At 42.1% G+C, this 15,426-nt stretch overlaps 1 protein-coding gene across 5 annotated transcripts in view; it reads right to left on the bottom strand.

The window, feature by feature from the left end:
• Positions 1-318: 318 nt before the first annotated feature.
• The window catches only part of YPEL1 (yippee like 1), a 159,029-nt gene continuing 143,921 nt past the window's right edge, over positions 319-15,426 (bottom strand). For all 5 annotated transcript variants that reach the window (XM_033956880.1, XM_033956877.1, XM_033956879.1 and 2 more), the window contains one exon: positions 319-5,046. In XM_033956880.1, coding sequence (XP_033812771.1) covers positions 4,957-5,046 — 90 coding nt within the window. In that variant the 3' untranslated portion in view covers positions 319-4,956. The remainder of the gene's footprint in view (positions 5,047-15,426) is intronic.

Below are 15,426 nucleotides of genomic sequence, written 5' to 3'. Positions count from 1 at the left end.
TTCTGGATGCTATAAGTCCCTAAATTCCAGTAAACTTCCACTGTAACTCCCAATGGGAACCATGTTGGTAATTATTTATGATTGTCATTTGAGAATTTCATATTGAAATTTATTTTCCTTGATATTATTCTGCCCTCCTAAATTGTTGGGAACTAAGAGTATTTGCTTGATTTATACTTGAAATTTTCTTTTCTAATTGCTCATTTTTTATGTAACAAGATTTATTGTGCTTGTTTAAATTGTTTAAAATTCTTAAAGTTAAAAAAAGAAAAAGCACACACAAAAAAGAGTAGAGGCTAAAATTAAAAATAACTCATATTAGCATGGAAAGCTTTTATTGCGATAGCTTAGTTACAATATAGTGAAACATCAAAGAAATGACGTCAAGACTAACAAAGAGCAAAGCACTGCAGCCTAATGTGCTGCTTTAGATCTTAAAGTTACTTCTGTCACAGCCCTACTTTCTTCACTTGAAAGTTGGTATTTATATCATGAGGACTGGCTAACAAGTTTTAGATGAAGTATAGTGCCCTTCCAGTTCCAAATATTCCTTTCCTTCAGTGCTACACAGCTGAAAACCATCTTTTTGGGTCATTGTCTTGCTGACTACAGATTCAGAATCTGAACAATTAAATATCTCTTTAAATTGAAAAAAGCAGTGCTGATGTTGCACGTTAACCCTAATGAGGTCCAGCCCCCAAGACAGCACTAATTTCCTGCATTAGTGTTAGTGTTCTACCTCAAGAGTTCACCATTCCCAAAGCAGTTTATTGCCATAGTATTTCTCCTCCATTCAATGCAAATGATTACCAGGACTGTGGGTTTGTCTTGTGTATTCTTACAGACCCTAGAGAATGAGAAATTTATTGCATTTCCTGTACAAGACTTGCAACAGTTGTATCCGATTTAAGCAATCATTATCAACATGGCCCTTTCACTTACAACATTCTGGGAAATGATGGTCACAGTGACTATAGAAGCACACAGCTTTGTTACACAGAATAAAAAATGATGATAGAAAAGTAAAAGGAACTTTCAGCCTTCCATTCAATTCAGACAGTAGTGACTTGATAGTAGATCATACTGTATGCATGTAAGTGGACACTAAGGACAGGTAAAAGATCTACCCATAAGGATGAGCAACTGGAACAGAAACTTGTTGAAGAGAAAAAAAATAAAACTTGGTATCATGCTGTTTCACATTTTGTAGTGCCTTGATCATTGTTGATATAAACTGTTCTTGATATGGATTTTGAGGGAAAAGAGTCTAGGTATACTGTCCAGAAATAGTTAAATAGGGGATTAATGGATTAGTATATTTCACTGCTGTTCTACTGAGGAATAAATATAAAAGCTTGTGAAACAGATCTAAATAATGTAAAGGACTAGAATTACAAGTTTTTAAATTAAATTTCAATATACCTACAGACTAAAAAGATACTGTGTTATATCTCTATTTGGAGCTTCAGTTTATTAGCTTTCCTGTGTAGCACAGCAGCAAAAACATGCAAATTAATGCAGGCTTTTTCATGACAAGTTGTAGCCAACCTTTACTTAGAACCGAGAATCAGCAGCAAAGACATGCAAATGACAGCAGCAGCTGCCCACATGGAACTGACTTGGAAGGAAGCACAAATACAGTAAAGTTCTATTTTCATGTTTCTGATGCTGGATCACAGTCAAACACAAGAGTTGGCCATTCAAACTGTATCAATGCTGCTAGTGTTGGTTTACATTAGAGACTATACCAAAAACCTGTTTGAACAGTGTCCTCAGCAAAATTTTAAAAAATCTAAAAACCCTATTTACATTAAGTAAATTTCCTTCAACTTCCATAAGTGTTTTTTAGCATCTACAAAATCATTGGTCAAAATTGTTTTCAATGGCCATGAAAATAAAAACAATCTTCAAAGCAATTTTCTTTCAACATCAAAACACTTCTGTATCTAAATCACTGCTTAGAAAACAGACAATCAAAAAAAAACCCATTGCAGATCAGAAAAATCACATCAAATGATGCAGTCAAATTGTTTGATAAGATAAAATATTAGCACATAAAGAATGTTTCACAAGCATTTTTGAAAAAAAAAGATAATCAGCATGTCACATCATGTTATTCAGGAAATAGGCAACAAAAAAAGTAATCTGAAATATAGAGAGAAAAATTCATCAACGAGAACCAAAACAGCTCACAAAATATTTTTTACAGCTTACAAAATTAAAAAAAAAATAAAAATAAAATATATATATATATATATACACACACACACAAATAACTATCACAGAGCAACACTTCAAAAAGAAAGATAAGGGCAGAATAATCAGAGGGTAAAAGTAACAAAAAGCGTTCAAATTACATGAGACAGAAACATATATACAAAAGTTTAAATATACTCTGAAAAAAATATGTACAAAAGCTGATTAGCGGGAAATGTTTTGTAAAATTTCTTCTCTGTTCAAGTATATTCTAGGGAAGCTGCTAAAATAAGCAAGGTTCAGTGACCAGACTGTCCTTGTCACATGCTTGGTAGAGCCAGAATATCAGAGTTCAACATTCAGCAAAACCACAGATTGAGCCACTGATAAACTAATCAGAAGAACTGCTGCTGGTGCCCTCACCATACTCAAAGTCCATGATGAATGGCTACGGGACTTCAGAAAATAAATGCTCAGGTAGCCAAGTTTTCAATGCATAGGGAGCAAGGTGACTGTACTCTTAAATATTCAACTGAAAAGAAAGCCAAACTCTTACTCTTTCCACTATTAAGAAACATTAATATAGTGCTATTATAAAATCCTTAACCTTGCTTTAACCTCTTGGTACCAAAGCTTTGGAACACCTGTTATTAAAATAGTAATAAGATGCAGACTCCAAACCACTAAGTATATCTATGTAAGGATTTGGTGAGAAGAGGCTCAAGTTATAAATTTGACATCATTTAGGGGGGAGGTTATCAATTTGGGCTGCAGTTAAGATGGGTTATTTTTAACCAACATCTTGTGCTATTTTAGCACACGTCCAAGTAAAATAACCAATTTTAATAACCCAAATTAATAACTTCCTCCCTTAGTATCTTACAAAATACAAATAAGCAATGCAATGAAAAAATGGGCTGAGTCTGCTGATGAGAACCAGCTATAGAAGGGAGCAGTCAGCTCACTGGTATACATTTCACTTTTCTTAGGATAATAAAGTGCAGTAGTTTGAAAGCCTTCCTTAATTATATCATCAGAATCAGAATATGAAGGCAGCAGCAACAACTTAAAGCTTTTGAGAATTTGAGATGCCCCATTAAAAAAGGAGACATTCTTTTATTTGCAAGGGTTTCCAATTTTATATTGTTGAAGTGCTATGCTGAATATTTATTATAAAATGTTTAATAAAATGAAGGTTCTCTTAAATATTAACCCTCTATGATGACCCTATCTATTCTGAAATAAACGTGTTCTCAAAATAAGTTTTGGATTCAAGAGTCCGAATGGATCTCAAGACAAAGTTAGCAATAAAACCCGTTTGATACTTGGTGCACTGTCCACAGTGCTCCTGCAGACTCTTGTAATCAAGCTGGTTAGAATTCTAATAATCCCCTACCTACCCTCTTTCTACCCCCTCCCCCTAATCCTCCAGTTTATTCTTTTCTAAAGACTATCACAAATATAACTGGGAGATGGTTTAGCCAGTAAACCAAACACCCATTATTTTACACTACTCAACAGTTACAATTTATTTGAATCATATGAAGACATGACCTAAGAATCTCCCCAAGACAGTACCTCTCATTCTAAGGCTCTGTTCACTCTCACAAAGCAGCCTCAATCTTGCAGAAAGGCTTCTTGGCTGGGCGTCCTCTTTTCCAGTGCATAAAAAACAGCATTGCTATATGGAACCAGCCATAATCTACCTCAGGGGTGGTCAGAATTTGTTACTGACAAAGGTACAGTACCACTTTAAATTCCCCCCTTTTTTATACCAACTCAAAAATCTGTTACATAAAAAATACATAGCTTGCTTGCACCCTTGGATCTCACTGGCTATAATATGTTATAATCAGTTCTCTTCTAATAACTAGCTTGCTGAAAAAAATATGATAACTTTGATAAGTAATCAATGACCATCTTCTAATCATAGGTTCCTTAAAAATGCAGAAATAAGGGAAAAGGGGTAAGATGCACACTATTTCAGCACCATTAGATTAACCAAATCAGGAAAATCAAAAAATATTTAACAGGAAACTATACCTTCAACCTATCTGACTACCAAACAAAATGCTTGTGAAAAAATATCCAGGGTGTTCATCAATATTTTGTTGAAAGGTCTTAGTGTTATCATCAGCATCTTACAGTCTCCTTCACTGCCAAAATTATAAAAAAAGAACTGCTACATATAAGCCATCCCCTCCAATACATTCTTCTTCAGGCTGCTCATTTAGGTTGTTCAGAGGCATGTAAGTATGAAGCATGCACAGCAAAAAAGTATTGTTAAAGGCATAGGTTGTAAAAGATAATAAGTCCTTCTCCAGAACACTGTGGCTGACTCAAGCCTTGGGACTTGCACGTCGCACGTGACTACTTCTCTTTTATAGCACAATAAAATGAAGCAGTGCCACTGATTTAAAGTACAAAGGACATGTATATGGGGCTGCTGAAGACGACCAGCAACTGTGCACCACTGTTCTAGAAGTTTTAGAAAAAGTTTAACCAAGATGTTCCTTTTTAACAATGGCTCACAAGCAAAAATACATACGTTAAAAAAAACAAACAAACACAAAAAAAGTGGGGGAGGGGGAATCAAACTTACACTGGTGGTGGGGAGCAAAATGTGGCCTGGAGTGCCAGTATCAGCTACTGTATATAGTCTGAGATTCTCAGAACCTTAGTCCTTTCTACCCCTTGCATTAGTCTTTTAAGCATGCTCCCCAACACACCAGTCATTTGGAGAAAGAAAATGCTTTTAATTCATTCCCATCCATTGTCTTTGATCATATGGGCAAGTTCGATGATAAACTTTCCTTCCTTGTATTTCTGACTGCTTTCAAATGCATGTTCCTGGAGTGGAGAGAAAAAAATTAATCAACTACAAATGAACATAATTCCTTAAAATCAGATTTTCCACTAAGATACTCACCTATAGCAGGTGTTCTCTGAGGACAACAGGACAAATATTGTCACATGTGGGTATGGTCATCAACTGAGCTCTGGAGCGAATGCTGCCCAATGTTATGTAACTTCTAGAAGTCTGAGTGCCTTCCTGCCTGCTCAAGTCACATGGGATTCGCAGTTGGTTAAAAAAGCATAAAGAATGCAACTCTGAGAAGAAGTGGCAGGGCATGTGAAAATACTTATCCTGCTGTCTTCGAACACCTGCTACAAGACATTGTTTTTAGTGAAGCTGGTAGCTAAGAATTCCCACATGCAAGAATCAACAATGGTTAGTAGGGACTTCCAACAGCAACGCCACCAGAGAACTAAACAAAAAACTGTCCTGTTGTGAAGGTGAAACTTTGAACAGAAAAGAATGGGCCTAGAAAGGTGGAGTTGGATTTTAGACTCTTAATCAAATTCTGACCAAACTGGCTGTCATGTCGGGTATTCTGTTCAAGGCAATAGTGCAGGAGTGTCTAATGTCGGTCTTCGAGGGCCGCAGTCCAGTCGGATTTTCAGGATTTCCCCAATGAATATACATGAGGTCTATTTGCATGCACTGCTTTCATTGTATGCTAATAGATCTCATGCATATTCATTGGGGAAATCCTGAAAACCCGACTGGATTGCGGCCCTCGAGGACCGACATTGGACACCCCTGCAATAGTGAGATATGAATATGTGGGCTGAAGACCAGGTTAAAGCTCTACAAATCTCTTTGATGGAGGCTGATCAAGTTGTCATGGCTCCGACACTGTGAGCCATGACATGATACTCTACAGTCAGCCCAGTCTGGGCATAAGTGAAAAGAGATGCAGTCTGCTAGCCAATTGGATAAAGAAAGATTAGGTTCTTACCTCTGTAATCTTCTTTCTTGTAGATGTGTCTAATGGTCCTGAATGCTAGGGTCTTGTATCTGAACTAGTAAGCTGCTTGCAGAAAAAACTGTCAGTCATGTTTTCAACTCCACCTCCTTCCAAGGGAGCTGCTCCTGCCCTCTCAATTTGTTTTCTGCAAGCAAGTTGCTCAGAAGTGCTTTTGATCTGCTCCAGTATGGGAGCACTCTAAAGAGGAATCTCCCCTTTTTCCAGCATTGGTGCGCCTGCAGACAGCTCAGGGGGGCCCCAACAAGTTAGGTAGTCTTTCTACAAAAGGTTAACAAAGTCCAGGGTGAAACCATGTACAGAAGGCCCCCAAAGAACCCTACAGGGACCAAAACAGTCCTCTCTTAGGTTCCGCAGCTTTATGTACTTGCGTTTGGCACCACTGTCTAGAGGCTTCAGAAAGGAATTTTTCCAAAACAACTGGGTCCCCTGCAGTTTCCAGCACTAGAAATCTCAAAGAAGGCTAAGCACAAGGCTCCCGCCTCTCCCTCAAATGCCCTGCAGCATGTGGCATATGGATGCTCATCAGCCAGCCATCCAGCACAAAGCTGGCATGATATAAGGGTAGAACAGCAAGAGGAGTCCATCCCTTTTGATTTTAATCAAAATCGAGGAGTTTTGAGGCAGATGGAGACTTTCTCAAATCAACCCGGGAAAATTCCAAGATGACCTGTACTTCAAAAAACTCAGGGAAGGGGTTTTTGGAGATGGGGGACCCTGACCCCGGTCCTAGAAACCCTCAAAATGGCCACCCACTCCCGATTTTCCCCATAGGCTAGAATAGCCTATACTCACTGTGCCTTGCTGGTGTCTGCCTGTGTCAGTCCTCATTGTGAATCTCTGATTTATGCATAGTTGAAGAGACCTCAACGCAGTTGAAAAGACTAGAGAAGACTTTCTGCCTCAGGACAGATTCCAGAGATCCAAAAATCGTGATCTTTAGGCAACCAGTCTGGCTAAGCCTGAAGACGACCTCAGATACCCTCTAAACCACACACAATGGACAGGGGAAGGAAAAAAAATGCAGCTAAATCCCTTTAAGCCTAATGGACTTACCCCAGGGCCAAAAAGCCTGTGCTTAAGCCCCTGATCAATCATGGTGTGAGCTAGTTTCAAGGGGAATAGACCATAAGCTAAAAAAAAGCCCTGAGGGTTGCCCTGCTAGCAGCAGACTGCTCTCAGGAAGTCTGCGCCCTCTCCCAGGCAGAGTTGCTCCAAAGAATAGGGACCTCTTGGCACTGAAATCTCAAAAAATGGATAAATAGTGAAAATAATAATAATAATTAAAAAAGCAGATAAGAAAGATACATTCTCAATTCACTTGCAGAAAGAAAAAATGAAGATAGCAGTACAGCTCTCTGAGGAAGGAGGCAGAGTCAAAAATGTGACATCATACAGAAACTCGTGAGCCAGCCAGGGCCATACCAATACATCTGACCCTAGTTTCCACGCTGTTCATCAACCAAAAAGGTGCAGATGAAACAGCTCCTCTGAGAGGAACCAGGTCCCAAAACCAGGAAATGTCAGCCAAGGAAGACTACCAGAACAGTGGCGACTCTGGCTCCATGGGCCACCAAGAAAGGCCGAAGAAGCGATTCTTCCCAGTGGAATGCTGACGATCTATCGCTTGAGAGAGAGAGAATTGAGCTTCCTTGCGATGTACATATGCCACCACCGCGGCATTGAAGAAAACTTTCTGAAGGGGCTGGAGAGCGAGTAGCGCCAGCTAAATTTACGAAGCACCAGACAAAACATCTACCAACGTAGCAGACCAGGAGTCTACTACCCCTGAATGGAGTGGATCCCACAATGAGCCCGCAATCCAATAGGCTAGCATTCATGCTAAGAGTTAACCACTTGGAAATCCGAAGAAGCCAGCCCTAGCCGAGAGCCACCTTGAAGCCACCAGCTCAAATTGCCGCTATCTGGCTCGGTCCAGGAGAGCAACCTTGAAAGGTAGAAAAACTCAGCTGAGAACATCAAGAGAAGAGGGACTCCGTCAAAGGCACATGGGAACTCTGGCCTAATGGATCGCCCAAGGAGGCTGCCCAAGCCCCAGAACCTGCAGATAAACCCAGGCCAAGAGAGCTGGACAATCTAAAAGAATTCTAATTTGTTGATGAAGGTTCTGTCTACTTGCCCTGAGAAGAAATACATGATTCCATCTGGAGACAATGAGAAGCCCTAGAAAATCCAGAGACTGGGAGGATGCTCTGTATCTCTTTCCGAACTTGCCCACGCCTGCAGCAGACGTCCCCACCATGTCTTTGTAAACCCAAGACTGAGCCCAGAGCACCTGCTGTCCCAGGAAGGGTGGATGTGGACCCCTGCTGGCGGAAAGCCTGCTCAACTACAATCACTGGGACAAAAGGGGCGAGGCCAAGGGGCAGAGCTTCAAACTGGAAATGCTGATGTGGAACAAGGAAACGCAGAAACCTGCGATGCTCTGGGGAGATCAAAATATGAAGGAAAACCTCTAGGACAGTGATGGCTAACCTTTTTGAGCCCGAGTGCCCAAACTGCCGCACAAAACCAAAGAATTTCCTCAAAGTGCCAGCACGTCAATTAAACCTTAATAACAAGATTTTAGTATCTAAAAACTCTTTATAAAGTTGCCTGAACTATGTAACATCATTTTTAAAGGTTGGAATCTTTGTATTGTCAGAGAATCAATTTGATTCACAATCCTTTGATTTTCATTTCAATTTATTGGCAATTTATAATGTTTTAATGATTTCATTCAATTTAATGAATTTAGGAAGAATTTGATTCAGTTACACAATATATTTTAAATGTATTATTCACATAACATGTCAAATGTATCCCGAGTAAAAAAAAAAGATAAACTTCTTAAAACTGTTAACTGTGTCAAGACTTGGTGTGTATTCCCAAAGAGTCTATACATGTTTTTTTGTAAAATTTACAATCAAATTAGAAAATAGTTAAATCATTACATTTCTAATAATATGATGTAAAGAAAACAAAAGAGCTTTCAATTAAACCAACCGTTTTTATTGGAAATTCCAGATTGGAATACAACAGGGCCATGTAAAGTCCCTTTTTTAAATAACATCTTTAAATAATATTTAAATAACTTAGAAAGTGTCTTAACTGCAAACTGAAAACACTGCTTCATGTAAACATATGCATTGGGCATGCTCTGAAAAAAATTAATGTGATTTTTGTTGTTGCATGCATGCTGATAACTTGTCAATCCTTGGCTCATAGTGCGTTAATTTCAGAGCAACACATGCAGCACTCATGTCATCCGTTAATCTGTTTCTAGCATCAGATTTTATATGATTCAAAGACGAAAACAGCTGCTCACAAGCATAGGATGACCCAAACAAAGTAAGAAGAGCAATCCCAAGTGCTTTCATGGACTTAAAATTGTCTGGCAGAGAATTCCACGCTTTTAGGATTTCATTTTCAGAACTGCTAGCAGTGATTTCATTTGTCATCCTTTCACACTCAATACGTTCAAGAGCCGCACGCAGGTCATTGAATTTACTTTTCCAGATAGAGCTTTCTTGAAATTCCAGTAGCTCCATTTCCAAATTTTGAATATCCAACCACTGTAAGCAGGAAAGATCAAGATCTTCAAATGTGGACTTTTCTGGGGAAGTTATAAATGAAAAGGTTGTCTCCATCTTACGGAACTGAGAAAATCTTTTACTAAACTTCTCCTTTGTTTCGGCTACAATGGTGGAATATGCTTTGTGGATTTCCTGGTGTTTTTTATGACTGTCCACAAATGTTGTAGAATTATCCAAATGTATTTTTAGGTTGGGAAAATATTTTAGCTGTCCACTCTCAAGGTCTTTTTCAAAAACATGCAATTTTCTCTCAAAAGCTTTGATGTCACTAAACATGCTTTCTGCTGTTTTTCCCATGCCTTGTAATTTTTTGTTTAGTACATTAAAGTGGTTAGTAATATCTGTAAAGAACATGAGGTTGGTAAGCCAGGCCATGTTGGTGAGTTGAGGATAGTCTTCCCCCTTTTCGTTCATAAATAGCCTAACTTCTTCCAAGCAGGCCACAAATCTCTCTAACACTCGTCCTCTGCTCAGCCACCGGACATTATTGTACATCAGTAAAGTGTTATATTGTGCCTGAACCTCATCAAGAAGGGCTTGAAAGTGTCAAAAATTAAGAACACGCGCCATGATGAAGTTCACCATTTTTGTTACATCTTTGAGGACATTGTCAAGTTTTTTGCTGCTTTCTTTGGCACAGAGAGCCTCTTGATGTATTATGCAGTGAAATTGAATCAGTGGATGTTTTGCTTCCTTAGCAAAGAAATGAATGAATCCTGATGTTGTCCCCACCATGCTAGGTGCTCCATCGCTAGTAACTGAAACCACTTTTTCTGGACTTATGTCTAGTGATGAAAAAGCCTCCATCACAGCATTGTGGATATCTATCCCTTGTGTTCTTCCAGGCAAAGACAGCAGTTTTACCAGCTCTTCTCTCATGATGTCACCAGTAGCATAACGCAAAATGAGCGCTAGTCTTGCATGGTTAGTAATATCTGTACTTTCATCCAAGCACATGGAGTAGAAGGGTGCTTTTTGTAAGTCGCAAGTAAGCTGTTGACTAACATCAGCAGCCATTCGCAGAACCCTATCTTTTGCAGTATTTCTGCTTAGCGGCATCTCAGAGATGCGCTGCACAATTTTATCCTTGTTTTGGAAATCATGGAAGAGTGAATTACTCCCAGCCAAAATTGCCTTTTTGATAAAATCTCCATCAGAAAGGGGCTTACCATGTTTTGCCATGCACAGTGAAATTTGAAAGCTGGCAACTGTAAGATGATTAGTTTTTGAAAGATAGTTGCTAAAACTAAGAGACTGGGAGTGATATTTCTTTAATTTTCCTACAAGGAACTCTTTTCTTTGAGCTAAATCAAGTTCAGCAACACTGTTATGGTTGGTCTCAAAGTAACGTTTGACACTTGATGTGCGAGACACAACACTTTCATTACACATAATATACAATGCTTTCCCACTGCGTTCAATCACTCCATATGTCTCTGTCCAGGTCTCTTGGAATGGTCTTCCACTATCTGATTTTGCTTTTTTTGCTGTACTCATTTTCTTTGTTCAAGACTTCAAGTCTACAAAAAGATAAAATTTGTATAATAAAAAAAATCTAATGAAGTGCTGTATACAAATCCGTCCCCATAAAAAAATATGTGATTGGGGAATTTTACTAATTGTAGACATCCGTTTTGGTCAAAAAATATACTGTCCGGGTGAAAACCGGACTTGTGCAACCTGAGTGTATGGTAAAAGGACTTTTATTTTTCATTATTGGAGCCTTTGTTATTTTATTATGATGTTTACAAAAGCACTGTGAAGGGCCACATATACACTTTACTGTTTTTTGCTATATTGAGTTTTCCATAAGGTACAGCGCAGAGGATTAGTGTGTTGGTTGTTCACAGAGAACCCAGCCCTCCTCTCAGCTTACTGAACTTCTCTATGCAATCATCATAAGCAGCTTTTTTATTTCCTCGAATTTAGCATGTCCCCCATGGAAGATACAGAGGTTTTTACAGAGGAGCACATTATTAGACACATTAACATCCCCCCATATCCTCACCTCTCTAGCATGGGAGCACTAGGAACTGTTCCTGATTACAGATGTCACATGTGGAGTCACACTACAGCCTCACTGAGTTCCTGTGACAGACTCAGTGTGAAGCTTCTCTTCCTCCCCCCACTTCCCCCTCACACACTGCCTGGCTCATAGGATACTAAGGGGAAGACAGGCAGGCTAAACATCCACTCACAGGACTGCAGCCAGCACAGGAGGATGGGCCGCGGCCCACCGGGACAATGCCCGGTCCTCCCAATGGCCAGTCCGGCCCTGTTGCCAGGTGAGCTGCAAAGCAGACACCGGCACACTCGCCTCCCGCCGCGCCGCATATCTTAATTGTGGACTAGAGAGTTGCGCGGGGACAGAAATCCCACCCGTCCCCACCAAAGTCTCACCCGTCCCCGTGAGGAATCCCTCCGTCCCCACCCGTCCCCGCAAGGAATCCCCTCCGTCCCCGCCCGTCCCTATAAACTTCAGAAATAGTTATTTCATTTAATTATGCTACTGAATTAAAGGCTCTGGTAGAAACCCATTTACAAATAAGCAAAAAGACTTTATTAATTTGGAAATATTAATTGGGAAGAATACACACTTTGTAAACGGGTTTCTATCAGAGCCTCTTTTGTTTATAAATTTTTATCAACACAACTAATATACTACTTTATCCTGAAGCAAAAAAAAAAGAAAAAAAGAAAAAGAATTCTTTTCCTACCTTTGTTGCCTGGTTTCTGCTTTCCTCATGTTCTCATTCAGTTCCTTCCATCCACTGTCTCTCTTCCTTCTGCGTCTTCCATTTGCTCTGTTACTGTGCCTCTCCCTTTCTCCCCCCTTCCAAATTGGTCTGGCACCCATCTTCTTCCCTCCGCTCCCCCCATAGTCTGGCATCTCTGTCTTCTTCCCTGCCAGCGTCTTCTCCCCACTCTCTCTTCCCCATTTCCTTTCAGCATCCTTCTCCCCCCCATCTTCCCCATGTCCTGTCAGCGTCCTTCTCCCCCCTCTGTCTTCCCCATGGCCTTTCAGCGTCCTTCTCCACCCCCCCGTCTTCCCCATGGCCTTTCAGCGTCCTTCTCCACCCCCCCATCTCCTTTCAGCGTCCTTCTCCACCCCTTTGTCTTCCCCATGTGCTTTCAGCGTCCTTCTCCCCCCGTCTTCCCCATGTCCTGTCAGCGTCCTTCTCCCCCTTCTGTCTTCCACAAATGCTTTCAGTGTCCTTCCCCCCGTCTTCCCCATGGCCTTTCAGCGTCCTTCTCCCCCCCCGTCTTCCCCATGGCCTTTCAGCGTCCTTCTCCACCCCTTTGTCTTCCCCAGTGCTTTCAGCGTCCTTCTCCCCCCTCCTTCTCTCCCGCCCCATGTGCAGCACAGCTTGCCAGGTCCCCTTACTTTTGTGGCGCTAACCCGACCGACCGACAACAGCCCCGGTCTGACAAACCTCCCTGCCCTTAACCGCGAATCTAAATTTCCTTCTTACAGCTGCTGTAAGAAGGTAATTTAGATTCGCGGTTAAGGGCAGGGAGGTTTGTCAGACCAGGGCTGTTGTCGATTGGTCGGGTTAGTGCCACAAAAGTAAGGGGACCTGGCCGGCTGTGCTGCACACGGGGCGGGGCGGACCGCCCCCCTCCCTTGGTAGCCACTCGAGCCGCGAGGCTACTCCTCCTTACCTACCCTGCCGAACGGAAGTCTTCCCGACGTCAGCGCTGACGTCGGAGGGGAGAGAGGGCTTAAACAAAGCCCTCCCTCACTCCGACGTCAGCGTTGACGTCGGGAAGACTTCCGTTCGGCTCTGTGCTGCAAGCAGAGCAGGTAGGGAGAAAAGCCGCGCGACTTAGTACATCCAGTCCCGCAGGAACCCCGCGACCCTCGGAGGCGTCCCCACGGGATCCCCGCGACCCTAGGGGGCATCCCGTGCAGCTCTCTATGGCGGACCTTCCCGCATGCCAGCTGCAAGGCCTTCGCGTGCCACAGGTTCGCCATCGCTGCTCTAGGAGATCCAAGGACACTAGAAACTCCCCTGGACAGCAGCTAGCAGTGTAATCTGTTGTCCACTTGGAAAAAGGGAAATCGCAAGAAGTGGGTGACTGACAGTAGAACCAGAATATCTCTTCAAATCACCTAGCCCATCTGGCACGAGGAAGTATAAGAAGCATCCACCTAAGTCCCCATTCTGGGCACTGGAACAGGTTTAAGCATCCCGAAGACCAAGAGGCGCAACAGAATATCGCAGACCCTGAACTCTGTTGCCAGCGACTTGCCAGAGTCCAGAAACCAAGCAGGAGGCAGGAAAAGTAAGATTAACAAGTGACTGATGAAAGTCAAATCCACACTGACAAAACAGTAGAAGGCAGCTTATGACTAAGGAAACCATGTCCGCCCCAGGCGATATCAGTGCTTTTTATTTTAAGTTTTTTTTTTTGTGTGTGTGTATGTGTGTGGCTGTGTGGCTTAGCCATTGCACAGGAACCTGAGGATGCCTGGAATTGGAACCATGGTAATGGAGGCATAGTCCTATGAATGTCTCTAGGAGGAAACCTAAATATCTCCAACGACACCTGCGGGAGGAATGAAGAGAACTACAATCCCCTACCAATGGCTAGCAAAACTGGACGGCTGTTGAAGGAGAACCTCGAGGCTGCATCCGCATCCAAAGACAGGGCCAAAGAGACTGGCGCTCAGAGTGCACTAGCAGAACATGTACTAAGACTCGAAAGATATAAAGGACACCCACGCACTGCAGCCAAACTACCCGCACCAGTGGAGAACAGGCATGCACCACCACAGAGGACGCATTGTGCAAGCCAGAATGACAGGCACCTGCCAGAAATGAAATGGCCACTGCCACTCGGCTACCTGAGGATGCTAGAAAATCTAATCTAATCTTCCATTTGTGAGTCGCATAAACCTTTGCAAGCCGTAGGTGACTGATCAGTGATTAAGAGAAAGAAGGGGGAGGAATGGAAGGGGACTGGGAAGACAAGAGGTGGTGCCTAGGTTGCAGGAGAAGAGATGGACAGAAACTAAAACAGTTAATTGTCAAAGAGATGAGTCTTCAGGTTTTTCCTGAACGAGGTGTAGTTTGCCTCCTTCCTGATTGCTTCTGGGAGTTTGTTCAATTGATTTGTAAACTAAGAATTTTTATAACTCTGCTATTCCAACCAGAAACCTTATGGACTATATAGCTTTCCACTTCTTTCATTATGTAAGATTGTATTGATGACTCTGAATTGTGACCTCTTCGCTGATTGTCCAGCGCTTCTTGTAAACCGGCTAGAACAAGGGTGCCCAATAGGTCTATCGCGATCGACCAGTAGCTCGCCAAGGCTAAGTGAGTTGATCACCCAGGACTTGCCTTGGCAATCTATTGTGCCGATCAGTCTTCCTCTTCCCGACGTCAATTCTGCCATCGGAGAGGAAGTTCGGGCCAGCCAATCGCTGCCTGGCTGGGTGGAACTTCCTCTCCGACGGCAGAATTGACGTCGGGGAGAGGAATGCTGGTCAGTCCGAAGCAGGGAGAGCATGGAGCGGCATCGGCGTCGGCTTTGGGGCCTGTTATCCATTGGTGGCGTTTTGGGTCCTGTTCCCCGATGGCAGCGGCAGTGGCTTGGGGAAGGGCAAGGAGAAAGAAAGAAAGAAAGAGGTCAGGCAGGGAGACAGAAGGAAAGAAGAGAAACAGAAAAAAAGAAAGGGGGCATGAAGAGAGAAATAAAGAAAGGTCAGGGAGAGAGGAAGAAAAAGTTGGGGGAGGGAATGAGGTGTGGAGGAGAGAAAGCATACAGGCTGATAGAAGGGAAGAAAGATTGGATGC

Source organism: Geotrypetes seraphini, chromosome 8, assembly GCF_902459505.1.
Source record: "Geotrypetes seraphini chromosome 8, aGeoSer1.1, whole genome shotgun sequence".
Lineage (NCBI taxonomy): Eukaryota > Metazoa > Chordata > Amphibia > Gymnophiona > Dermophiidae > Geotrypetes > Geotrypetes seraphini.
Note: the sequence above shows the minus strand (reverse complement) of the source record. Positions and strands in the feature narration are given on the sequence as shown.